We start from the raw sequence: 25,323 nt of genomic DNA on the forward strand, positions 1-25,323 counted from the left end.
TCTAAAGAATACCTTCACAGCAACACCTAGCCTAATATTTGACCAGATATCCGGGTACTATGACCTAGGCAAGTCAACACATAACATTACCCATCATGCTTTTCATCTGGTCAGCAGTGCTCGTATAAATCTCCTGAAACATTGCTCTCACCACAATGCTTCCCTGCTCCAAAACCTAAACACCCATATGCCTGACATGCAATAGGGACAGGTACATATTTGTTGAGTGAATAAATAATGAGGAGCCTTTGGGATGGGCTACACTCTGCTCAATGCAGCAAACCATTTTGAGGGCCCAATATCTGGAGCTGAGGATATGACTATCAAAGCTGCCCTTACATGTTCCTCTTCTCTCCCTCTAGTGTCTCAAGGCCAGAGTACGAACCTCAGACATCTCTAATCCCCCTTGGTACCCAATGGAGTGCCTTATATGGATTAGGCCCTCAATCACTTGTGGGTTAATTTTATTCTCTTTATTGATCCCTATATCAAATTTACCTGAAATATTATAGGTTTTTAGGGCATCACTTATGAAATCATAAACTGTAGTGCCAAATCTGCTTCCACTTTTGTTTTTAAGGCACACATGCAAAGAGCTATTTCCACAATCAGGAAGGGTGGAAATAGCTCAGAACACTGACAGTGGTCTGTAGGGATGGGTGGCTTCTACGGGATTTTTTATACTTTTCTGTGTCTTCCAAATTGTCCTCTGTGACCACGTGTTGCTTTTACAACCATAAAACATGTTATCTGTTTTTTTCATTTATCTTTTCGATTTGGGGGTCTGTTCTCAGCTCTTTTTTGGGGTCCCCATCATGCCTCCTGGCTTCCTTTTGAAAATAAGGCAACCCGAGACTTCCTTGTAAAAGTCTGTGAGGTCATAAAAGGCCAAGTTAACTGCAAATGGTTGTTCTGTTTTAATTCTGTTGAAGTGTCAGGTAACGTGGACTTATAATAAAAGCACTTGGGGAGTTAATGATTACTGCTGTTGTCAAGCTGTCCCAAAGACGGAGAGGGAGCCTGCACACGCCGCGTCTCGCCTTGGGCTGCTCCTTCAGTGTATCCAGCCCTGCGGCCGCCCTGGCCCCCTGTCCGCATGCTGTCAGGCTACCTCCGTGCCAGACGACCAACACCCAGCCACAGTGGAAATGACTGTTCCTTCAACTTTCTTCAGCCCCTGCCTGCTGGGGTCTCCGGAGGGAAGCGTTCACTCTAGCCCAAATGAAACAGAGCTCCAGAAAAACCACAGTGGAGGCCACAGCGGCCTCAGGCCCTGAACTTTGTATTTCTTAGCCCGCCAGGATTGCTGGCTGCTGGGTGTCATGTAACTCCCAAAAATGTGAAGGGAAAACCAAACAGCCTGAGAAGCGCAGACGTCTCCTGGCTGGGGAGTCCGTCTAGAAAGTCGCCTTTCATGGTGAGGCCAGGTGCACACGAGAGTGGCTGGAGAAGGTGGGGTGAGCCCAGAACAGGGAGGCCCGGCCCACTCCCAGGCTGAAACTCCAAGAAACTCCCCCTGCACAAGGCCACGCCAATGAAGTCCCCTTCCTTCTGGAAAGGGTCCTACACAAATTGCTAGGGTTTCCAGTGTGATATTTGACAAGTGCAAAGGGCTGGAAATATTCTAGAGATTTTTCACTTCGTACAATTATCGGTGGCCACTGAGCCCATCTCACCTCCTGCGGTGTCCCGCCAGTGGCTGCACCAGCCAGGCGGGGCTGCCTTTTGTCCCTGATCCTGTCAGCCCTCCAGTAAAGTGTGCTTAACCAGGTGCCCCAGGAGAGCAGGGGGCCAGCTCCATGTCCTCATGGGTGTGCAGCCCCTCAGCCCTTCCTCGGCCCTGCCCATTAACAGCTGTGACCGCAGAAAATGCCCCAGCGGCAGCGCGATGGTCCCCGGGGCTGCCCTCCTGCCTCCCTCTAAGTCATCGAAGGTCAAGGTTGGAGAAATCTTAGTGCCCATGGGCCCTCCTCCTCACTGATGAGCAGAGCACTGGCTCAGGCTCACTGAGGACAGGGCCACGCTGCTCTGGTCTCATGTACTTTTGTATTCTGGGAGCCTAGCACATGGTAGGGCTCCCTGAGTGGGTGGTCAGCGAGTGAGTGAGTGAATGAGTGAGTGAGTGAACTAGCTCCTGTGTTCTCGTCTTTTCTTCGGAGAGTGACACTTTGGACAGGTCATGTTTACTCCATCCCCTCAGCTTTTCAGTAAAATGAGCCCACCAGTGTTCATTTCCTTCATATAACTGCTGGCATCAAGCCAGCAACACTGTGGCTCCTCAGACGCCCACCGGTGTGGCCAGGGCGGTGCTGCAGCCTCCCTAGCTCCAGCCCTCAAGGGAGGCCTCATTGACATCAGCCTCTGCATTAGTTTCTTATAGGGCTGACTTGGTCAAGTTTTACTTAAAATAACAGAAATGCACTCTTTCACATTTCTGGATCCGAGAAGTCCAAAATCAAGGTGTCACAGCAGGGCGGGTTCCTTCTGGATGCGCTGAGGGAGAGCCTATGTTATATGTAAAATATTTGTTTAGAAACAGAATGCTCGTTCCCTGGTGCTGCAAAGAAATAGCACTCAAACATAAATTTAATTCTCTCAGCAAGGCCATTTTTACTTTCTGCAGAAAGGGTGCTCATCGCAGATGGAAAAATGGCAAGAGTACACTCGAACAAAGGAGGGAATCAATTTTTATTCCTTACACAGTTTGTCCCTGCTACTGTGTCTTGTCTCCATTGGCTGGAGCCAGACCTCACAATCTAAACTAAAACCCGACTGGCTAACAGTTTAACAAGAAGGGAAACTTTGGAGAGGAACTTTTACTTTCTACAGCCTGTCCCAGGCCTCCTCTAGCCCCTGGTGTGCTTGGGCGTGCACCTCCATCTGCACATGTGTTCTCTCTCTCTTCTCATAAGGACAGTAGTCAGATTGGACGAAGGGCCTACCCCACTCCTGTGTCTTAACTAATTACATCTACAGTGACCCTATTTCCAAATAAGGTCACGTTCTGAGGCTCTGGAAAGGACATGAATTTGGGGGGACACTATCCAACACAGTACAGCCTTCCTGCCCCCTGCAAAGTTTCGTCTTGCTCTCCACCCGCCCCTAACCTCTGCACCCTTTCTTTAGCTGGGGGTGGGCTTCTGGAATGCAGTCTCATTCGCCCACTAGTCTAAGTGTGGTTGGTAGGTAGAAGGTAGGGGACACGCTGTCTGTGCCACCGTTTCCCGCCAGGGACATAGACACTCTCAGGATCCCTGAACTCTGAAGTCTAAACTGTCAGTCAGTGTCCCCAGCGGAAGCTGCACTTGAGAATCACCCGGGAGCTTTTAAAACACAGTGTGCCCTAACCACACTCCCAGGAACTCTGGTGCACTTGGGCCGGGTGGGACTCTGGCATGAGTATTGTTTGAAAGTTCATCAGGTGATTCTAAGGTGCAGCCTAGGACCGGAACAACTGTGTAAGATGCTGTGAAAACAGCTCCATCTCACCTTCACCAGGAATATGAGCAGCTCACTGCCTAGTGAGGCTCGAATACCCATTAGGAAGAGCCAAGCCAGGCTTCTCAGGGTGGGTTCCCTGGCAACACTTCCCAAACTCTCCCACCAAGCTCCCAGGAGGCAGGAGGGAGCAAACACATACTCTGCAGAACCGGAAACAGATGGCAGCAAGCACCACGTGTCCTTGAAGTTTTCTGGTTTTGCTTTTAAAGTTGGAATTTTTGCATCTTCTTCTACAATATCACCATCTTGTTTTACAACCTAAAAAAAGATTTCATTATGTTGACTTTTTTTCCTCCAAAAATATCTGAGTGTAGAAATGAGGCTCTGGAAAGGTATGCCATGTTTAAACTGTGGTTTTGTATGGTCCTTGACACACCATTGGGTTCCCTGGGGTTCCTGAGTTTGAAAAACCCAGCCACAAAGAGTTAAAGAGGGTGGGAGCCAATCTGTTTAACCTTTGGAAGGAATCGCATCTTAGACGAAAACCTAGGCACAGAGAAGTTAAGCAGCTCATTCAAGATGACACAGTTTGTTATTAACTGAGTCGGAACTGTACCTCAGGACCCACCTTTCCCACTGCATTGATCTGGGGCAACTGCTAATTTGCTGTGTGACCTTGTCTAGTTCTCTTTACTTCTCTGTGTCAGTTTTCCTACGCATAAGATGATGATAACATCTGATCCACCCAACTTCTTCAGTAGTTGAGGAGGCTCAGGTGTGTAGAGGCATGTTGAAATTAGGGAGTGTCACATGTAAACTGTGGCATGTCATGTGTAAATTATGGAGTGTCATATGTAAATTATAAAGTGTCACATGTAAAAACAAGGCGCCATAATTTAAGTCCAGCCTCACACTTCTAGGTGAGGCACAGTGATTGCAGCAAGAGTGACTTTTCCAGGGTCATGCGGGCGGGCCACTGAGGGAAACACAGTGTAGTGCACCCAGCCCCTCTGAGCCTGTGGAGAGGCTTAAGTGAGCTCCAGTGTTCCAGTTCCAGGGAAGGCTGAGGCCGGGAGCTCATGCCAGCACTTCTGTTTGCTCTCCATTAGTCCCAGCTTTTATCTGCCCAGCACCAGTTTGAAAACAACCTTCTTGTCCCAATCCTGAGAGTATCCTTTCGAAAGAGTAAGTCATGGAAAAATGCGTGGCAAACAACAACAATGCCAGCACCTTCTTTCTCCTTTCACAAGGCCACAGAGACCCTCCCCCACAGCCCATCTCTTCCAGAGGAAGTCTGTGGCCAGCCCTGCTCCAGACCCCTCCCTTGCCAGCCCAGGCCCATGAGGCTCCTCAGCCCACGTCCGCCCTTTTCTGTTTACACTGGGAGATGAGCTTCTGCCGAGCTTAAGTGCAGTTCTGGCCCTTTTGTTTGTTTTTAAGTCAAGTTACAACTTTGCTCCTGGATTTATTGCAAATTCCATTTATCTTCTTCTTCCCGGGGTCTCTGCACAAAGCCTTTGTGCCTTCCTCTTCTGCTGTGGACAAATACCATGGGGCACCAGGAAAGGACGGGGAGCACACAGCCCCGGGGAGGCGCACTCTAAGGAGGGCCAAAGCCATCCTGCGGGGTGCTGGGGAGGAAGACGGGGGCTGGCAATGTAGGAGGAGGGGCTGTCGATTACCCGGGAGGACAGGCCCGGCCCTACCTCCTGCCCCTTCTCACACAGGCCTCCAGAGGAAAGAAGAGCCAGGCCGAAAGGCAAAGAAATCCCAGACCTCAGGGGAAGGAATCAAGAAAGGAAGGTTCTGGTTTGAGTGGAAGGAGCCCGTGGCAGTTTCTAGCCAGGGGTGGTATGAGGCCAAAGGTTCTGAGAGGCCTAAGAAAGGACACCTAGGTCTGCTGAGGGCGGTAGGCCTGAGGGTTGGGCACAGCGCGTGCCATGGGAGACCACCCCAGGTGCAGCTGGGCACCAGCACAGTCTCTCAGCTTCCCTGCCCTTCTCTTAGGCCTCCCCAACCATCTCCAAACACCACATTTCCAGAAACTGCTGATGAAGAGCAAACAACTCCAAACTGAAGCTCACCAGGGAGAGAAAGAGAATCAAACTGAGCTGAACAAATTGCGAGTGGGGCGTCCAGCTGTGCTGTTGGCTTGTCTCTCTAAGAGGGGAAGTGCTGAGGGCCTGTCCCCCACCACCACCCGGAGTCCTTCCCTAGTGCGAGTTCCCTGGCTTGGGAGCACGCAGGAGATGCTCGGCTTCAGAGGGGCCTTGCTTGAGCGTGGTGAGGAAGTCCCGGGGCTGTGAAAGAGGAAATGCTGGACTCTCCCTGCCTAAGGGCCTGACCTAGAATGGGGCTTTAACCTCCCTGGAGGAGGAGAGCAGCTGCAGGTAGCTGGCGGCTGCAGAGTACTCCTGGGCAGGCTGTAGGGCCATGGGTCAGTAGCTGAAGGAGCCACCTTTCATGCCCTCCCCTCACCATCACAGTTCCCGGGCATGAAACTCAGGCATCAGCACCTCAGCCCAGGCCCTCAAGGAGTGGGGTTAAGTGAGCATGAACAGAGCAGGCCCCCTTTGCCTCTGGGAGCCTCCTGGTTTCCCAACAGGTGCTATTGCTGAATGAAGAGGAGGGCTGTCCACAGCAGTTTCCCCAGCCAAGGCTCTGGGCTCCAGCCCTGCTGGTCCCTCTTCCTCTGTCACCCATCAGCTCTGCAGCCGGCCCAGATACTCCCTTCTCCATGCTGTGGCCCCTCCTCCGGGGCCCCCACTTCTCAACCTCTGCACTGGTCTATCTGTCACTTACCTGCCTGGCTCCCTCAGACACCTCCAGCCATCTACCCTGAGACCTTGGCTGCTGATGTCCACTCTCTGGCTGCAGCTTCCTCCCTTCACCTGTTCCTTCTCCTGCTGTCACCCTGGCTCTTGTGCCCCCGCCTCTCCCCCTAGAAGCTTCCCTGGGCTCCCTTGCCCGCCTGATCTCAGGCATTCAGCACCCTCACTCTCAACTTTACCCAGGCCTGCCCCGAGGGCCCCTCATGGCCATCCACTCCATTCACTCCAAACCTTCTGCTGCCAGGCCCCAGAGGAGGTGCGGCTGCAGGCCCAGCACAGGCTGAGTCTGGCTCTCCCCTGAGGCCACTGTCAGTGGCCACTGTCACTCTCCTCAGATGCCCCAGATCCCCACCTCTACCTTCTACCTGCAGAATCTCTCAGCACGCCCCTTACTGAGCAGGTCCAGGCCTTCCCACAGGGCCCCTGGAGTCTCCTCTCACCCCCCTCAGAGCTCACTCACTCACACCACCACCCTTCCTTCCCTCGAGAGCAGAGGATGTCCCCACCTCCTTTGCAAAACTAACTTCCATACCTGGGTGCAAATGCAACAGCTCCTGTGTCTTCCACACCAAGTGGCCGCCGTCCTCAGCCTGGACCGGAAGCTGTGTGGCAGCAAGATCTCCAGTGCTTCCAGTGCACAGCCACAAGCATGGCGTCCTCTTCCTTGTCCTAAAAGGGCTTCCCTTAGACGGCTTTCTCTCAGCACACCATCTCTGCTCTTGTCCCCCTTATCACACACTTCTCACTGGGTCCTTTCACCTTCCTCTTCTCCAGCCCTGGCCATCGGCTGCTACTGAAGGCCATTCTCAGTGGCCCAGGAGCCAACCCCCTAGCTGCCTCCTCAGAGTTTCTGGGCTTCCCACCCACCCTTTGCCTCCCCTCCATGGGTTCTCCTGGTGACTTCCTGCCAGGCTTCCATTTTCTCTCCATCCCCGTGCTTTTTACCTGCTCCTCTGCCGGCCGGGCCTCCTCTCCCAGCACGTCGCTTCTGTCTCCTCCGCGTCCACATCTTCAGCCAGTGCTTCCATGAGCCCCCGATTTCCAGCTCCCCAGATCCCCACATTTCTCCCTGCCTACTCTGCTGGCCGTCTCTGCTTAGACACCCTGCAGAACTTCTCACGAAATTGAACTGATCATCTCCTCCCCAAACCTCTCCTTGAGGCTGCTTGTCTCTTTCTGTATTTCTACCCTCCCCACTGCCCAGGCTCAAAACCCAGCTTTCTCTTCATCTCTTTCTTCTCTGTCTCCCTGCATGTCTGGTCAGCCTCCGGATGCCTGAAGGAGCTTCTGCTCTATTTTTCAGATCCCTCCCACTCCGGTGTTGCTATCTGAATTCAAACCCTTTCCTTCTCCTCCCTGGACCTTACCTCTCAGCCTTTGGGCCTCGCTTCCCGTGGTCTCCCTGTCCTTGGACACAGAGCCCATCAGAGTGGCCTGTCTCCCTTTTAGAAACCCATATGAGCTCCACATGCATGTGGCTCCCCTGCCAGGAACAGGCCTCCCTGTCCTCCAGTACAACCTCACTGCCGCCACTTGTCACTCAGCAGATGTTGCCTGAGTCCCTGCCATGTGATATGTACCTGTGCTCACACTATAGCCACCTGCTGCTCACTCCCAGAACTGACCCTCTGCACCTGCCCAGTCTTCTGGTCCCTCTTTTTGTTCGCCTGTTTTATCTTCCAGAGACACCTCCTGTTCTTTACATCCATTTCCACCCATCAGCACCTTATTCAATCATACTCAAGGCCTACCTCCTCCAAAGGTGAAACCAATTTCTCTCCTGCCTCATTTTCCCTTAAAATATTGTTCATTCCCTATTATAACCACATCTGAATGTGTGTGTGTGTGTGTGTGTGTGTGTGTGTGTGTGTGTGTGTCATCTCCCTAGCTGTGTAACCCTGCAGGCCATGAACAGTTATTATTCAATGTTGTTTCCTACACATCTTTAATAAAAGTTTGTTGCATTTAAATCAGATCTTATTCTCTCATTTCACAGTTGTTAGAACTGCGGCCAGAGTCAGCCCCAGGTCAGAATGCTGGTCAGCAGCAGACTCACATCCCAGCCCTACCTTCCTGATACCTGATGTGGTGCTCGGAAAAACAAGGAATCCCAGGCTGTTACCCAGTGTCTCCATGTGCCCTCCACAGATGCACTCAACTGTCCTCTCTTCTGCTCTTCCTCCTACAAACTGGGCAACTGGAATCAGAGCAGAGACTTTGGATGAGCATCCAGTGTAACCCAGCCTAGTTTTTCACCACGACTTCCAGATCTACATTTAACATCCGACAGCAACTATAATTCTACTTTCTGAACCTCCAGGGAAGTTGCTTCCTTGTCCCTTTCAGCAAAGGATGTCATGGTTTTACAATGTCTCCAGTGAAAAAGTTCTTCTCTACATCTTCTTCCCACTCCTACAACCCTTGATCCCCACGTGAGATCTCATTTCCTCCAGCTGGGTCTTCTGCAGAGTGATTAGAGCTTCTGCCCTCCTTGCAGCATCTCTATTGTAAAAGGATTGCTGAAGCTTATTAAGCCTTGCAGCTCCTAGGAGGAAAGGTACCATATAGAAATAAAACAAATCAACAAATTAGTGTGTTCTGTAGAAGTTGAATAGGACTCCACCTATCCGCATGAGTGTGCACACTGTGCAGTCGCACAGGCAGTCTCAAATGGGAATTTGGAAAAAGCTAAGCTTTTTCACTTGAGAAAGGTTTACATATTCTTTGCACCTGGGCACACACAGCACAGGCTGTTCTCAGGACTCCCACCAGATTAGGCCTGGGACATCACAGAGCCTGTCAGGTCCACGTTTGCTTTCTAGTCTCCTTGCTTCCAGTCTAGCTGTGGCCTGACTCCAAGTCCAGTGTAAGATTTTTTTTTCAGCAATAAGGAATCGGTTCATTCACCTGTACGAAAACCAGTGGGAGGATCATGCATAAGGCTCATATCCTTGCTGTGAATTTCAAAGGACTGGCTAAGTAAACAAAATTATCATGCCAACCTGAGCTGGTATAGATTGCATTGATTGCTGCTAATAGCCAAAATGGACATTTTCAAAGTGCTCTACACTGCATTCTACACAACTTGGGACAGAAAAATAGCTGTTGCTCTTAAGGAGCTGATGGTCTCCTTCAAGGGTAAGCTGGAACAGGCTGACCCAGGAAAAGGCACTCCCAGTTGAATGCTTTCACTTGCGTGGGAAGTCCAGCTGTCTCAATGGGGCCCAGGAGACAGACTGACGAGGGACGAATTCCTGTGTTTGGGATTGGGCTTGAAAAGTCTCCTGTTTGTAACACTCAACTTGTAGAAGAGCAGAAAGAATTTCCAGCTGTCGACAGGATGAGGGGAGCCCTCCTGATTCTGTCTGGGGATGTGTTTGCACTCCAGAATCTGCTATCCTTCCTCTTGCTATCCTTCCCGGCTACCACATCAAACACCTGGTCCTATGGGCCAGCTCTGGAACAAGATGACTCTTTGCCATCAAGGAATACAAGTGGCCAAAGGACAAATATTGTGTGATTCCACTTACATGAGGTACCTAGAGGAGTCAAATTCACAGAAACAGAAAGTAGAGTGGTGATTACCAGAGGCTGGGGTGCAGAGAGGGGAACGGGGAGTTAATGTTTTATGGATACAAAGTTTCTGTTTTTCAAGATGAAGAAGTTGTGGAGATAGATAATGGTGATGGCTGGACATCAGTGAGAATGTACTTAACACCCCTAAACAGTACAGTTAAAAATGGTTACAGTGATAAATTTTATGTTATGTATATTTGACCATAAAAAGGAAGGAAAAAAGGAAAGAAGGAAGGAAGGGAGGGAAGGAAGGAGGAAGAGGGGAAGGGAGGAAGGGGGAGGGAGAGAGGGAGGAAGGAAATGCAAGTGGGAACTCAGCCCTGGTCACAGCACTGCTGGGAAAAGATAGGTGACTCTTTATCTTGCTGTAAAGAGAGGTGTGTGTGTGTGTGTGTGTGTGTGTCCCTGCAGGAGTGAAAATGGACCCACAAACCACATGGTTAATGAGGTGAGCATACTGGACCAAGCTATTTAACATCTGGGCCTGCCCCATGACTAATAGTCCAGGTCATTCTGCATAATGCAGACCAATATAAGATTGTTAGTGGAGGCCAGGCGTGGTGGCTTACGCCTGTAATCCCAGCACTTTGGGAGGCCAAGGTGGGCGGATCACCTGAGGTCAGGAGTTCAAGACCAGCCTGCCCAACATGGTGAAACCCTGTCTATACTAATAATACAAAACAATTAGCCAGGCATGGTGACTTACGCCTATAATCCCAGCTACTTGGGAGGCTGAGGCAGGAGAATTGCTTGAACCCAGGAGGTGGAGGTTGCAGTGAGCCAAGATCACACCATTGCACTCCAGCCTGGGCAACAATAGCAAAACTCTGTCTCAAAAAAAAAAAGATTGTTAGTGGAAGTTGTTCTGTTTTTCTTTTTTTTTTTTTTTGAGATGGAGTCTCACTCTGTCACCCAGGCTGGAGTGCAGTGGCACGATCTCAGCTCACTGCAAGTTCTGCCTCCCAGGTTCATGCCATTCTCCTGCCTCAGCTTCCTGAGTAGCTGGGACTACAGGAGCCCACCACCACACCCAGCTAGTTTTTTTGTATTTTTAGTAGAGATGGGGTTTCACCGTGTTAGCCAGGATGGTCTCGATCTCCTGACTTCGTGATCCGCCCACCTTGACCTCCCAAAGTGCTGGGATTACAGGTGTGAGCCGCCCTGCCTGGCCAGAAGTTGTTCCTTAAATGGCTAAGAGCCTTCATAATATTCTTGGGAGGGCGAGTGGCAGGCCATTTCTCCATAACTTGCTCAGAAGCACATTTTAGTTGTTTTAAGAATGACTCGATTTTTGGAGTCAGAGAGGTTGGGGCTAGAGTTTAGGGCCTGCTGTTGTGTGGCCATTCAGAACGCCCAATTTAAATCTAAATGCGTAAAATCAAAAGAGTGGTGAATGTGAACATGCTTTTTTATAAACTGTAAAGTGCCTCACTATGATCCTTTATTCTTTCAATTCAGCCTATGAGTGCAAGTTAGCAATAGACTTTAAAGAACTCATACTGCAGGAAAGTAAGCATAGATACTAAAATACAAAATTCAACCTCTACTGCCTATGACACGATTTTTCAGGCCTCAGAGGCAGCCTGGTAGCAACCACAGCTAAGAACAAAGGTCCTAAGAGCTGGACTTTTTGAAAAAATAGATTCTGTAGCCTTTGTAGGGAGGAGTTGGTCTGAGTTGAACCATATTGCTGAGAAGAGTCTCTCATTAAGCCTTTATCCATTATCAACACTGGGGCATAAAATCATTTATACCAAATACTTATTTTTTTAATTGAGATATAATTGACATACCATAAAATTCACCCTCTTAAAGTGTACAATTCCATGATTTTTAGTATATTCACAAAATTGTGCAATTATCACCATTATCTAGTTCAGAATATTTTCATCACCCCCGAAAGAGACTCCATATGCATTGGCCGTCACTCCCCATTCCTCCTTCCCCTTTCCTCTGGCAACCACTATTCTACTGTCCATCTCTATGGATTTGCTTATTCTGGACATTTCATATAAACGGAATTATACAATATGTGACCTTTTGTGTTTGGCTTCTTTCAATGAGCATAGTGTTTTCAAGGTTCATCCATGTTGTAGCATGTATTGGAATGTCATTTGTTTTCATAGCTGAATAATATTCCATGGTATGGATAGACCACATTTTGTTTATCTGTTCATCAGTTGATGCACATTTGAGTTGTTTCCACTTTCTGGCTAAAATGAATAATGCTGCTATGAACATTCATATACAGTGTGTGTGGACATGGATTTTCAATACTCTTGGGTACATACCTAGGAGTAGAAATGCTAGTCATATGAGCAATTGACCTAGCTTTCTTGGAGTGCACTGGCATGATCTCAGCTCACTGCAACCTCTGCCTCCTGGGTTCAAGCGATTCTCCTGCCTCAGCCTCCCAAGTAGCTGGGACTACAGCTGCATGCCACCATGCCCAGCTAATTTTTGTATTTTTGGTAGAGATGGGATTTCACCATGTTGGCCAGGATGGTCTTGATCTCTTGACCTTGTGATCCACCCGCCTTGGCCTCCCAAAGTTCTGGGATCATCTGTATCCTTACTGGTTTACTGATTTTTCTGACTATTTGTTTTATTAATTCTTGAGAGAGGAATGATGAAATGTATATATTCAAACTATGACTGTGGTTTTGTCTATTTCCTCTTTAACTTTTGTCAGTTTTTGATTCATATATTATGAAGTTCTGTTAGCAGGTACACAAACATTTAGAATTGTTAAATCTTCTTAAATTTTTCTTTTTTTTTTTTGAGACGGAGTCTCGCTCTGTCACCCAGGCTGGAGTGCAGTGGCGTGATATCTGCTCACTGCAAGCTCTGCCTCCCGGGTTCACACCATTCTCCTGCTTCAGCCTCCCGAGTAGCTGGGACTACAGGCGTCCACCACAATGCTTAGCTAATTTTTTGTATTTTTATTAGAGATGGGGTTTCACTGTGTTAGCCAGGATGGTCTCGATGTCCTGACCTCATGATCCACCTGCCTCAGCCTCCCAAAGTGCTGGGATTACAGGCGTGAGCCACTGCACCTGGCTTAAATTTTCCTTTTTGTCACTATGAAATTGTCTCTCTTTATCTCTGGTGCTATTCCTTGTCCTAAAGTCTTCTTTTTTTATTATTAATATAGCTACTCCAGCTGTCTTGTGATAAGCATTGCACAGCATATCTTTTTTCATTCTTTTACTTTTAAACTATTTCTGTTTTTATATTTAAAATGAATTTCTTGCTTTTTAAATCCAGTCTGATAGTGCCTGACCTTTAATTGGGGTATTTGGACCATTTGCATTTAATTACAAGTACATGTAACATACATGTTTGGTTTAGGTATGTCATCTTACTATTTGTTTTCTATTAGTTCCATCTGTTCTTTGTTACCTTTTGCATCTTTCCTTGCCTTTTTTTGAAGTGAGGGTTCTTTTTTGTTATTTCATTTTATCTAGACCATTGACTTTTAGCTACATGCTCTTGTCCTTTGTGCTATTGCTGCTATAAATTTTATTTCTGCATATGTTATGAACTCTAAACTACTTTATTATTTTTGCTTTAATATTTTAAAGAAATTTTTAATGAAAAATTTTAATATTTATCCTCATGTTTCCCATTTCTGGTGCTCTTCATTCTTTTGTGTAGATCCAAGTATTATTTTCCTTCTTTGTAAAAAACTTATGTTAACATTTCTTTAGGGTAGATCTGCTGATGGCGAATTCTCTAAGCTTTCATTTATCTCAAAAAGTCTTCATTATACCGCTGGATACAGAATTTGATTTGTGTATCATTCAGTATATCAAAGAAAGTATTCCATTGTCTTCTGGCTTGCATTGTTTTGATCAGAAGTCTGCAGTATTTCCTATACTCTCTATGACACTATAAAATACAGCTTTTTTCAGACTACTTTTAAGATTTTCTCTTTATTACTTATTTTAGTAATTTATTATGATGTACTTTGGTATGATGGTGTGATTTCCCTTGCTTATTTTGATTGGGGTTCATTGTGATTCCTGGATCTGTGGTATTTATAGTTTTTAACAAATTTGGAAATTTTTCAGCCTTGATTTTTGTCAAAAATTTGTTCTCCCTCTTTTCTCTTTTTCAATTATACATATGTTAGACCACTTGATATTGCTCAAGGATTGATGGGACTTTGTTCATTTCTGGGTTTTTTGTTTTGTTTTGTTTTGTTTTTGAAGTCTTCTTCCTCTTGGTGCTTCATTTTGGATAGTTACTATTGCTGTTTTCAGTTTTACTTTTCTCCTTGTAGCATCTAGTTTGCTTTGAATTTCAGCCACTGACCTTTCATTTCAGATATTGTCTTTTCCACCACAAGAAGTGCATTCTTTCCTCATTTTATGTATGTTTTTCTTAAAATCCTGGAGTATATTTTGCATACTTAAACAGCTGTTTTAACGTGCCTGTCTGTTCATTCTGTCTTTTCAACTCTGTCATTTTCAGGCATGTTTCTATTAATTGCCTTTTTTCCTGATATGGGTCACATTTTTCTGCTACCTGGTGAGTCTAGTAATTTTTGCTTAGATGTTGGATATTTTAAAGGTTACATTGTTGAATGTTTGTATATTTTTAAATCCTCCTTTAAGGAGTATTGAGTTTTTATCCAGCAGACAGTTACTTATGGATAAGATTATTCCTTTAGAGGCTTGTTTTTAGCTTCGTTAGAATGAACCTAACGTTTCTTTTATTCTAGGGATAGTTCAGTCTTACTATCTGCATATGAACCTCATTGGATCTCTACTAAATGCCCCAGCTGATCAAGCTGGTTGATATTTTTACATCTCAGAATCCCCTGTGAACTCTGAAATTTTCAGCTTATAGCTTCTGGTCATTCTTTGCCCAGACTTACAAAGCTTCACTCTGGGTATGAACATCTTAGTATTAAGCACTCAACAGGGCACTTGTGCAGATTTCTGGAGCTTTTTTTACATGGTCCCCTCTTTTGTAGAATTCTGCCCCACAGTTTCCAACTACAGTCTCCTTGACCTTCATTTCTGTATTTTAACTTAACAAGACTACCATACTGTGCTTGGGATGTTGTTTCCCCTGCTGTAAAGTCCAGAATGTGCCTCCAATCAGAAACTGTCATGATCATTTACCACATGTATTTTCTTTATCTCATGGGTCATAGTTCTGCACTGTGTGTTGTGCAATATCTGAAGCCGTCAGTACATTTATTTTGTTGTTTTCTAGTTTTGGTAGAGACAGGGTTTCACCATGTTGGCCAGGCCAACCTCTATATTTTTCATCCAGGCCTGTGGGGTCATCCTCTTTGGCTTCAAATCCCAAGGGATACAGGGGGAGGGTAAATCTGGATCCTGTTGCTTTGTCATGGCCAGAAGCAAAAATCTTAAGAACAGGTTTTGATAAAGAAATGGTGAATGATAGCAGGCAGGCCCAGAAACTGGACCTGATAACCTGGCTGGGGGTTCCAAGATATAAGGAAGCAGCAGAAAAACTCTAGCATCTGCAAGCCATGCAGGAACAGGTATGGCAATGGAGACAGAGGCAAAAAATTTTGGAAATTACTACAAACAAATCTCATCTGTGTTCCCAGGTGGCTGGCTATCTTACATTTGCTCTCCAGATTCACTCGCCACCCTTTGGCCTGTCGACCTGTCTAGATTGCATCAATGGGGCACCGTTGACCTCTAGTTTCTAGTTGTGCTCAGGCAAAAAGAGACACAAACAGGAAACTACAAGACAGAAAGGATGTTTATTCCCCTAGATCCTTTCCTGTCAAATCACTGTGGATTAGTTTTGCCCCTCTACCAAAAGTTGCACTGTCACCATCCTATGGGGAGGCCCTCTCCTTACAGGTACTCTCTGTGGATTCTCCTAACTATTCCTTCCTCTTGACCCTTTGGATTTAGGGAGGGTAATGCCTCTTCAATGTGATTAAGCTTAAAGTATTGCACCTTCCTTTGTTAGTTCCCCTAAATCCTGTCCATAGCTTGATAAATAATCCCTTCATTAAATTCTCCTCTTTTTCTCCACCAGAATTCTAACTGATACTACAGGGTTGTTGATGCTGCCTCTAAATGTAAACCATCTACTGCCCAGTAATTGTAAGACCATAGGCAGATCACTTTACTGACTCTAGCCTCAGTTTGCCCTTAGCCTAGCCCTGACAACTTGAGCCTAGCCCTGACTACTTGAGAAACTCAAATTCAGGAGGCTGTACCATAGCAGCAGACCTGAGGAAAGAAGTGCCCCCTCCACCTTCCCTACCTTTTTTTTTTCTTTTGTCCCCCATTCTTAGAATTCCTAGCTCAGCTGCTCTGCTTCACAGGCTAACCCAAGTCTTTTTCTCTAGGTCTTAGCCACAGATATAGCCTGGTCAGTGCTAAGAGAGGAGGAGGCCAGATAAAGACCACTCACGTAGAGACAACTATCATTTGGGAATCATGCTCAAGGTCAAGTTCACACAAGCAACTCAGCTTTTAACCCTAGCCAGTAGGGCTTAACACACAAGGGACTCTTTTCCCTCCTGATACATGCTCCCTGGAGAAGATTTTTTTTTTTTTTTTAACTAGAAAGACAGATCAATAGAATGAGTTAATTAAAAAGTTAAAAGGCCGGGCATGGTGGCTCATGCCTGTAATCCCAGCACTTTGGGAGGCTGAGGTGGGTGGATCACGAGGTCCGGAGATCGAGACCATCCTTGCTAACACGGTGAAACCCCGTCTCTACTAAAAATACAGAAAAATTATCCAGGCACCTGTAGTCCCAGCTACTCAGGAGGCTGAGGCAGGAGAATGGTGTGAACCTGGGAGGTGGAGCTTGCAGTGAGTGAGATCGCACCACTGCATTCCGGCCTGGGTGACAGAGTGAGACTCCATCTCAAAAAAAAAAAAAAGAAAAAAAAAGTTAAAAGATAGAGATTTTAAATAAAGAAGGAAAAGTCATGAGTTTTAAAAGGTTAGTCCTAAGGTCAAGGAAGCAAGTTAGACAGAGTCATTTACTGCAGCCTCCCCCAGGCTGAAGCACATTTAGAAATGGAAACCAAAGGTATGGTGGAAGGAATCCATGAGCAGGAGGAGTCAGAGTTGGTGACAGTCTACTCTGAAAGACATTAGGCCACAACGAACATATAACCTCTCAGGCAAACATCCCCAGATCCCTGTCCTAAGAAAGGGAAAATGAAATGGTCTCCCACCTTTCTGTGAAAACCCATTAAACCTACTTGCCTTCCTGAGGAGGTTATTTTCTGCATAGTGCACCTTTTCTGTCTTCTCCTTAATCAAAGGGACACTTAAGTCCCCTTTTGAGGCTTCTAATGTGGCAAGCCTATTCAGTCTCCAAGGTTGATGTTTTTCCTAGACTTTCACTTGATCCTTGCCCCAAATATAATGTACCTTTCCCCTACCCATGTTGTGACTCAGTACCAAAGCCTCCAGGGCCACTACCCCGGGGTTAGCCTCTCTCTCTCTCCCTTTCCTTCCAGGAGTCTTTCCAAGATCTGAGGTAAGATTGATGCTTCTCTGGGAATCAGACCTCCTTACCCTTCCTCTTGCATAGGCTTAAACATGATATTGCATCTTTCTTTTAGAGAAAAAGTCTATATTTTCGTGTTATTTATTATCATTAAAGGCAATACAGGCTTACCCAAGAACTAGGCAGGTTATTGGACTGGATCTACCCAGGAGTCCAGAGATTCCCAAGTGAGTCAGCAGACGCCTGAGGTAGTAGGGGCCTAAGAATAGCAACCTTCCCTACAGCCTCTGCATGACCCCTTCTGACCTGTCCCCACCATGGGTAGCTGTTGTAATCTGACTCACTGTGTCCCTCCAGACAGCTCTGGTTTCTGATAAGAACCTTCCATGAAAGAAGAGCCTTGCTCACTTCTGCACTAGCTGCTCACATTATTGGTTCAAGGCTTAGAGAGTATAGTCCTTTGACCCCTAACCCTTGATCCTGGCCCCAGTGAACTATTCCTACTGGGCATAGGAAGGAGTGCCTATACCTGACATTTTTTACTGAAGGGAGAGCAGAGACAATCTACCCAATGATTTGCTATTGTTAATTAATACCCCAAATCCCTAAGTAGGAGTGACTGAAAGGCTTAAGGCCCTTTAACTCTTCCTATTCTCAAGTGAATCTAAAGTTTATTTTCCCTATATCCTCTAATCATGTTTCAGGTCCTCACCTGTCTGTCCACAGCCTGAATACAATTGGTCTGGGATGGGATTTGGAAAAAGCAGACACAATGCCTTGTAGTTGATGAGTGGCAGCTCGGGAGTTTCTGTAAAGGAGAACCTATGGATGGAATGTTGGCTGACACAGGAGCCAGGGGGTTTTCATCAGGCTGTTTTGTATAGTAAACACTCTATTTTTCCACTTAGATTGCATGTTTATTTACTTAGAAAGACTTTAGGGGAAGCCAATGGAGACTGGAGGGGACGGGGCAAGGCCCTCCCAAACCACTCCTTGGCAATCCCTACCTACGATGGCTTAACCCCTCATTGGATTCTCTCACTTCTCACTTATTTTTCCTTCCTTTATCATTCATTCAATCCTGGGAATACCACGCTTATTGTTTCATTCATCCACCCACCCACCTGTCCATGCATCCATCCATCCATTCATGATGGCAGCTCCTTCTCAATGGAAAGCAAAAGCCCCTTGCCAGAGAGAACCTCTATATTTTTCATCCAGGCCTGTGGGGTCATCCTCTTTGGCTTCAAATGCCAAGTGATGCCCAAGGGTGCTGATGGTGTCACTGCACTTCTCCACAGCCACCTTTCTTCTCTTGCCATTCTCTCCCACTCCTTTCTCCTCTACTCTTAAGTTCCTTTTTTCTCTCCTTTTCCTTTCTCCACTGTCTATGCTTTAGGCCTACCCAAGACAGCCACCGTGGATATTTTGTAGCCATTCAAAACTAAAAAGGGCAGCTGAGCCCAATTCCAGAAGAGTTGATAGCTCCCGGCTCCTGGATCCTCCATGACTTCAGCCACCCACTGTTTCCCTGGGGCAGAGCTAAGCTGGACTTCTCCTTACTGGCCCCCAGGGTCTGGGCTAAGGCCACATTGGGGCCCCAAGGACATCAAGTCTTCAGGCTGGGGCTTTCTCCTACGGGAGAAAAAAATAAGCTCCCAAAGCAGAAAAAGTTGTCTTTTCTCCTGTTGCTATTGGAAACATAACAACAAAGCCAAGATGTAGTGGCTTAGCAAGAATAAAACAATGCTGTCAGCAACCAGGGCCCAGCTGATCTCCTCAGTGGTGACGTGGGTTCTGTGCACAGTGACAATGAGTGTAATCGAACCCAGAGCTTTGGGGTGCAGGAGGCAGGCCAAGCAGCCCCAACGCCACTCCCCTTTCCCATGTCACTCATGCCTCTGGTTAGGGGTGGCAGATGGGTCAGCACAGGCCCACAGAGGGTTCCTCTTCATGTCTTTACTTCTCTCCTAAAGAGGGATAAGCCTGGAACCTGGGCACCTGGAATGACTGGGCAGGCATGCCTCTAACCTGGCCTCCATTCCTGAGCTCCAGTTACCCTGTTACCATCCAGGCCTCCAGAGCCCCATCTGTCCTAGAGTCACTGCCTTTAGGCTGGAGGGACCTTGGCAATCGTCTGGTCCTGGCTGTCTCAGGAGCAGAATCCTCACTTGGGATTAGACCCTTCACAGACGCCAGATGCTCTAAGTACAGGGGCATCATGGAGGAGGAGCCATTCTGACTTCCAGTATACTTGATGAGGAACAACTGATTCAGTCAACCCATATCATCTTGGGTCAGGATTGGTGCTGATTCATTTTGATTCCTGCAGGCATGGTCTCTCTCCTCCTGAAGCTGAGTCTAGTGGGGAAGACTAATATGGATCAAGTAATTAAAGCGGGAGGCTGTTTACCAAAAGGGAGTTCTCAGGAGGTCACAAGTCTAGGAAGAGGGTGGTCACAGAAGGCCTTTCTGAGGTGATGGCATTTAAATTAAAGGCAAGAGTGCATTTCTGTCACTCACTTCCTCACCCCCAGAGCCTAACACAGGGCTGGCACATGGTAGATACTCAGTTGTTTCATGAATGAATGAATGAATGAATGGAATGGGCAATGAACAAGTATCTCTACATTTCCTGATAGCCCTTGGTGACTTACAGGATTTGATGCTGGGTCTATTAATGTATCCATCTACAAAAAACAAAAACAAAAACAAAAACTGGATATCACGATTCCTCCTGAGGTCTATTTGTGTTATGGACGTGCTATGTGCTGTTCATTCAATTTTAGAGGTGTTTATGCTGGGTCACAGCTGGGGAAAACGATACCCCTGAGATCCCGCAGGGAGTCTTCTAGACTCGCCCCCTCCTGACACCCTCAGACCACACCATGGAGAACTCTGTAAATTAATTCATCAAAGTGAGGAAGGCAAGCCCCTTGACAGGTGACTGGATTTAGATCTGAAAGCGGAGACAGGTTAATACTTCCTGTGCCCAGATGTCCTAACCACAGACCGAAGCTCACGGGAGGCAAGGGGAGAATAGCACCACGGACCTACCTTCTTTTTCTCATAAGAGGGTGAAGGGTTCTTGGAAATTCCCCTAAAGCATTCAAATGAGCAAATCCAGGGCTGTTTGCTGTCAGGTTTCTGGGCAGGATTATGGGCAGACTGACCAGCTGTTCCCTCCCCCAGGACTGCCTTAATTTCCAAGCCCTACTTCTCAGTCCCAGGGAAAGTTGGCCCAGCTATAAAATGCCCTGAAACTCTCCCAGAACTCAAAACATGCCCACAGTACGGTGTCACTCTTGGGGAACCTGTCCGTAATGAACAGCAACAAGCATCTTCTTTCCCTTCCCTCTCCAACATGCACCTTTCCAAGAAGAGAAATGAGAGCTAGTGACATTGAGTATAGGCAAGGCCACCACGTACAGTTTCACAGGCTGTTCACTGCAAAAGGCCAACATGCATAGAAGGCAGATGGGGGCTGAAATTCAGCCTGCACTCGTCCTGCCAAGCTGTGCCCTGGCATGGCTGTATCCACAAAGAGGAAGGGGTGCCTTTTCTAACTTGTACATAGGTGCCATATGGGCTGGTAGTGACCCTGGGTGGAGAGCCCAAAGAGTGACATCTGGGGAGGAAAATAAGCCAATCATTCCCTTGCTACCACCTAAACATTCTAGCCAGGTGTTCCTCAAGTGATCAGATATGCTAATAAGGCAGACTTCTTAGAAGGTAATAGAATATGATGGATAAACCAGTAGGGCCAGTAGGGCTTTGTGTTTTATTTTTCTATGTCTTGAATTCACATGACAGTGAAAATCAAACTACTGAGATGTACTAGGGAAAGATCAAATGTCTTCTTTCTGTTAAACTGCTTTTAGGGAGAGTAAAGATTTGCAGTGAGTATAACCCCTCTGGGTTGGGAACACCAGGAGTCTGGAATGTAGCCCAAACACTGGGCTCTAGCTTTGCTTACCTTGAGCCTTTTGGTCAGGAAGGGGGCCTCTGAAAGATGAGGGGAAGTCGGCATTTTCTCAAGAGAACAACCTCCCCCGTGGAGGTCCAGGCATCTCACCAGAGAACACATCTCATACTCAGGATGATTAGCTCTTGGTTTCGTCTGAATGGTGGCATAATATGGATGTGTTGCTTAGAAAAGAATCTGATTTCAGCACATGTTTGATGGGTGTAGAACCAAGGGCTGTGGTCCCCTTTGCCGATCGCTTTACATTGCAGGGATATTTGGAAAAGGCAACTCATATTTAAGGGCAAGGGCAGTCACCCCCTCTCAGAAATGTGTCCCCAGCATGATATCCTTTGTTATCTGCCCATATGCCCAGTCTAAAGGGGGCTATGGTTCTGGGGAAGCTAAGAGGGAAGGTGGGCAGGGAGTGAGGCCTGCCAATCACAGCTCTCCTAGCACTTCCAGGCCCTCAATATGCCAGAGCATGAAGTGGGGTCAAGGGATGGAACTGAAATGCTTCCTGAGACTCTGGGATCCCCCTAACCGCAGTTCCCTACCCTCATAATTCCAAATCCTCTGTGGCTCTTGGACCAGGCAATTACCTGGGAACCACCTCTGGTCTGGCCAGAGGGAAGCCCAAGCTTCTCCTAAGTTTCAGGAAGAGAAGCCTAGGTTCTCAGTGCTGTTGAAACTCAGCGCATGCGTGGGCAGTTCAGGAAAGTCAGACCAATGTCATATGACTCCTGCGCGATCCTCTCAGGAAACAGGGCCCCAGGCAATTTCGTTCCTAAGTGAGACTTCTTCTTCCCTCATCATCCCTTTTGTTTTTTCTAAGCAAAAGTTACTTGGACCTTGCAGATAATTTCATATCCAGAGCCCGCCCATGCCTCGTGGGAGTACATAGGATAGGAGCCGGTGGTTCCGAAGCGCCTGCAGGTGCCACACATGGAGCTAAGGGGTCACTTTGCCAGGAGGATCTTATGAAATCCTCAGACAACCCTGAGATGAAGAACTGTTACTGTTCTTATTTTGACTGATAAGATGCTAAAGGCTCAGAGAGTTTAAGTAGCTTGCACGAGGTCACACAGCCAATAAGTGGTGGAGCTGGGACCTGGACTAGTCCCAGCTCTAGTGCCCACACTCATACCACCTTATAGCATGGGAATTCCAGGTCTTTCACAAAGTTGGAAGACTGGGATATAATGAGGAGGGAAGGCCATAGCTCCCCTACACCCATGGTCAGCCAAGCTCTGCCCATGTCGTGAGATGTGTATCGGAGCTACAACTCCTCCAGGCATTTTACCTGAGAGCAGGGACTCTGTCTCCCTTGAACTTTCCTGCATACGCTGTGCCTCAAGCCAGGCCTGATTCACAAAATAATGTTTATTGGCAGAATGAAGGACCGCCTCCCAAGCTGCCCTCATCCTGCTTTTCTCCTCCCTCTCTCCTAAGCTCTGAGTAGACACTGGGCTCACCAGGCTTTCTATTTTTATTTATTTTTTATGAAACAGGGTCTCACTCTGCTGCCCAGGCTGTAGTGCAGTGGTGCAAACATAGCTCACTGCAGCCTCGACCTCCCAGACCCAAGCCATCCTCCCTCTTTGGCCTCCCGAGTAGCTGGGCCCACAGAAGGCAGGGTTCCTGCACAGGCACCAGGTTCTACTCAAGCTGACCTATGTTCCCACTTCTGACCCTAGCATGTTAAACATCCATGTCCCTAGATGGGCAGATGGGGGAGGTCTTGAACATGTGTCCTTCCTACAATAGGTTCTCAGCTGCTCCTGGTATCTCTATGAATGGGTTCTGAAGGTTTTCTCTCATCCACACAGTTTTAGCTCTTCTTTGGGTTTCCAGGGCTGCCCCCAAGAAGCAAATCTAAGCAGGAGGTTAGCAACTGCGTTCTTGGCCCTGGTCTCCTTCCCCTGAGTGGCCACAGCGTGGGTGAGGTTCAGACTCCCCCATGGTGTGGCTGGCTCCTGGGTGGGCCCAAATAGCATGTTCATCAGTTATCAAATGTCAAAGATCAGAAGCCAAGTCATATAAACACCTCAAGATGCTGTTCCAGCAGTTATCCCCCATATTTATCCACTGGAACAGCTTGACAAATCTGTCAGTGCTAAGGAGGGTAGGAATCAAATCATATAGGTCCCTATCTTCAAGGTGTCCACCATCGGGCTGAGGAGGCTTATATACATGGCACAGTTAGTGAGCAGTGCAAGGTTTGTGTGGTGCAGTGTGCCAGGCACAGCTCAGAAAGCAGGGATGGTGTTGGTGGGATGCAGGGGCAAAAAATCCTGATAAAGCCTTTCAAAGTAGCTGAGCTATCAGGAGGTCCTCTCCTATCTTCCATACCCCATCTAGCATTTCATTCCTCTTGAACTACCTACTGCTACACAACAGACACTCTAAAACTTAGTGTCTCAAAACAATGCATTTTTATCTCTCACATCTCTGTTGACTGGGCTCAGCTCACTCAGGATGTCTTGCAGTTGGAATGGCTAGGGCCGAAATCATCTGAAGGTTCTACTGAGCTGGACATCCAAGGTCACCATCACTCACTCACATGGCTGGCAGTGATGCTGAATGTTGGCTGAGAGCTCAGCTGGGGCTCTTGACTGCAGCAACTATTTCTGGCCTCGCTGTGTGGCTTGGACTTCTCACAGGATGGTGGCTGATTTCTAGAGCAAGTGTCCCATATTGAAGGTTCTAAGAGATCCAGGCAGATATTGCAAAGCTTCTTACAACCAAGCCTTGGAAGTTCCAGAATGTTGCTCCTAGCATATTCTGTTGGTCAGGCAAGTCACTATAGGTAGACCAGATTTAAGAGGTGAGAAGCAGCTCATGAATCTGAGGAGGGAAAGAACTAAAGGCTGCCATCTTGGAGACTGTCTATTACAGCTTCCTTTATATAAAGATAACATGCCTTTGTTGAACCGAGACAGAAAACGAACTCTCAACTGGGAAAGGAAAAAGAATCTGTCCCTGTGTCTAGAAGAAGGTACTTATTCAAGTCCCACCCCAGCCTGTTTTCTTACCTCATACCCCAAGGTACATTCTTTGACTATGTCCTAGGCCCAGAATTCTGGAGTCAGAATGCGGAAGAGAGTGGAAAAAAACCACTTACATCATCCTAACTAACCAGCCCACATTTAAGAATGAGATTGCTACGTGACTGTTGCCACGAAATTGTTTATCTGCCCTTGCTGCAGTGTGGCCTTTAAGGGACACAATCTGGTGCCAATGATGTCCCAGCAGCAGTTGCCATGGAGACCTGGAGGTCAAGGTTGGTAAGGGAGCTTCTTGCCAAGATGATGTCACATAAAAATCCCTTTGCTTTCTTGTGACCACCAGGTAATTCAGCTATGAAGGAAAAAGAAAGCCATAAATTCCTCAGATGTGTGTCCACAGTTGGAGCAGGGTGAGCTACTGCAGAGTCCTAGCATACAAGTCACGAGACCTCCTTTGAGTCCTTGCACTCCCCCTGACTTGTCTGATGGGGGAGATCCATCTAACCTCACTGGACATGCTCCAGGAGCCGCGTTTGGAAGGCTGTGAAATCATCTGGTTGGGACTGCCTTTCTCACCCATCTGAATAATTCAAGCACAATAACTCACTTCTAAGCCTGCCGTTGGCTTCCCGCAGCCTCTGTCTGCCAGTCCCCATTACCTATGGGGTGCAATCACTGTCCATATAAAGCAGAACTGGGGTACTTTGCACATGCCACCTCCCCCCAACTCACTCCTAGTCTACCCTACTTCAGAAACCTTATCTCCTTCCCCGACAACACAATGTATTTAAATAGCTACTAATTTCCTCTTCTTTCTTTCTTCTGCATAAAATTTCATTAATTATACATTTCTTGGTTCATGACACAATCTCATCCTTGTACCATGCACACTTCACTTGTATTTAGCTATTTAGTTATTTTTTTTAAATAAATAAACACCATCCAGTCAGCCCACAACCCAAAACAAAAGCCAGGCCCTTGACGACAACCAGTATGTCTTCCAAATTCCAAGTGACAGTGAACAGAAAAATGA

General features: G+C 47.1%; 1 protein-coding gene across 3 annotated transcripts in view; it reads left to right on the forward strand.

Moving 5' to 3' along the window:
- The window catches only part of RAD51B (RAD51 paralog B), a 917,968-nt gene that overhangs the window by 790,287 nt on the left and 102,358 nt on the right, over window positions 1-25,323 (forward strand). The window contains exon 11 of one of the 3 annotated variants that reach the window (XM_034937708.3): window positions 8,269-10,058. The exons of the other annotated variants lie outside the window; for them this stretch is intronic. Coding sequence (XP_034793599.1) covers window positions 8,269-8,510 — 242 coding nt within the window. The 3' untranslated portion in view covers window positions 8,511-10,058. Of the gene's footprint in view, window positions 1-8,268; window positions 10,059-25,323 lie in introns of those variants that run through there. 3 annotated transcript variants of the gene reach the window in all.

This window comes from Pan paniscus, chromosome 15, assembly GCF_029289425.2.
Source record: "Pan paniscus chromosome 15, NHGRI_mPanPan1-v2.0_pri, whole genome shotgun sequence".
In the NCBI taxonomy this organism is placed as follows: Eukaryota; Metazoa; Chordata; class Mammalia; order Primates; family Hominidae; genus Pan; species Pan paniscus.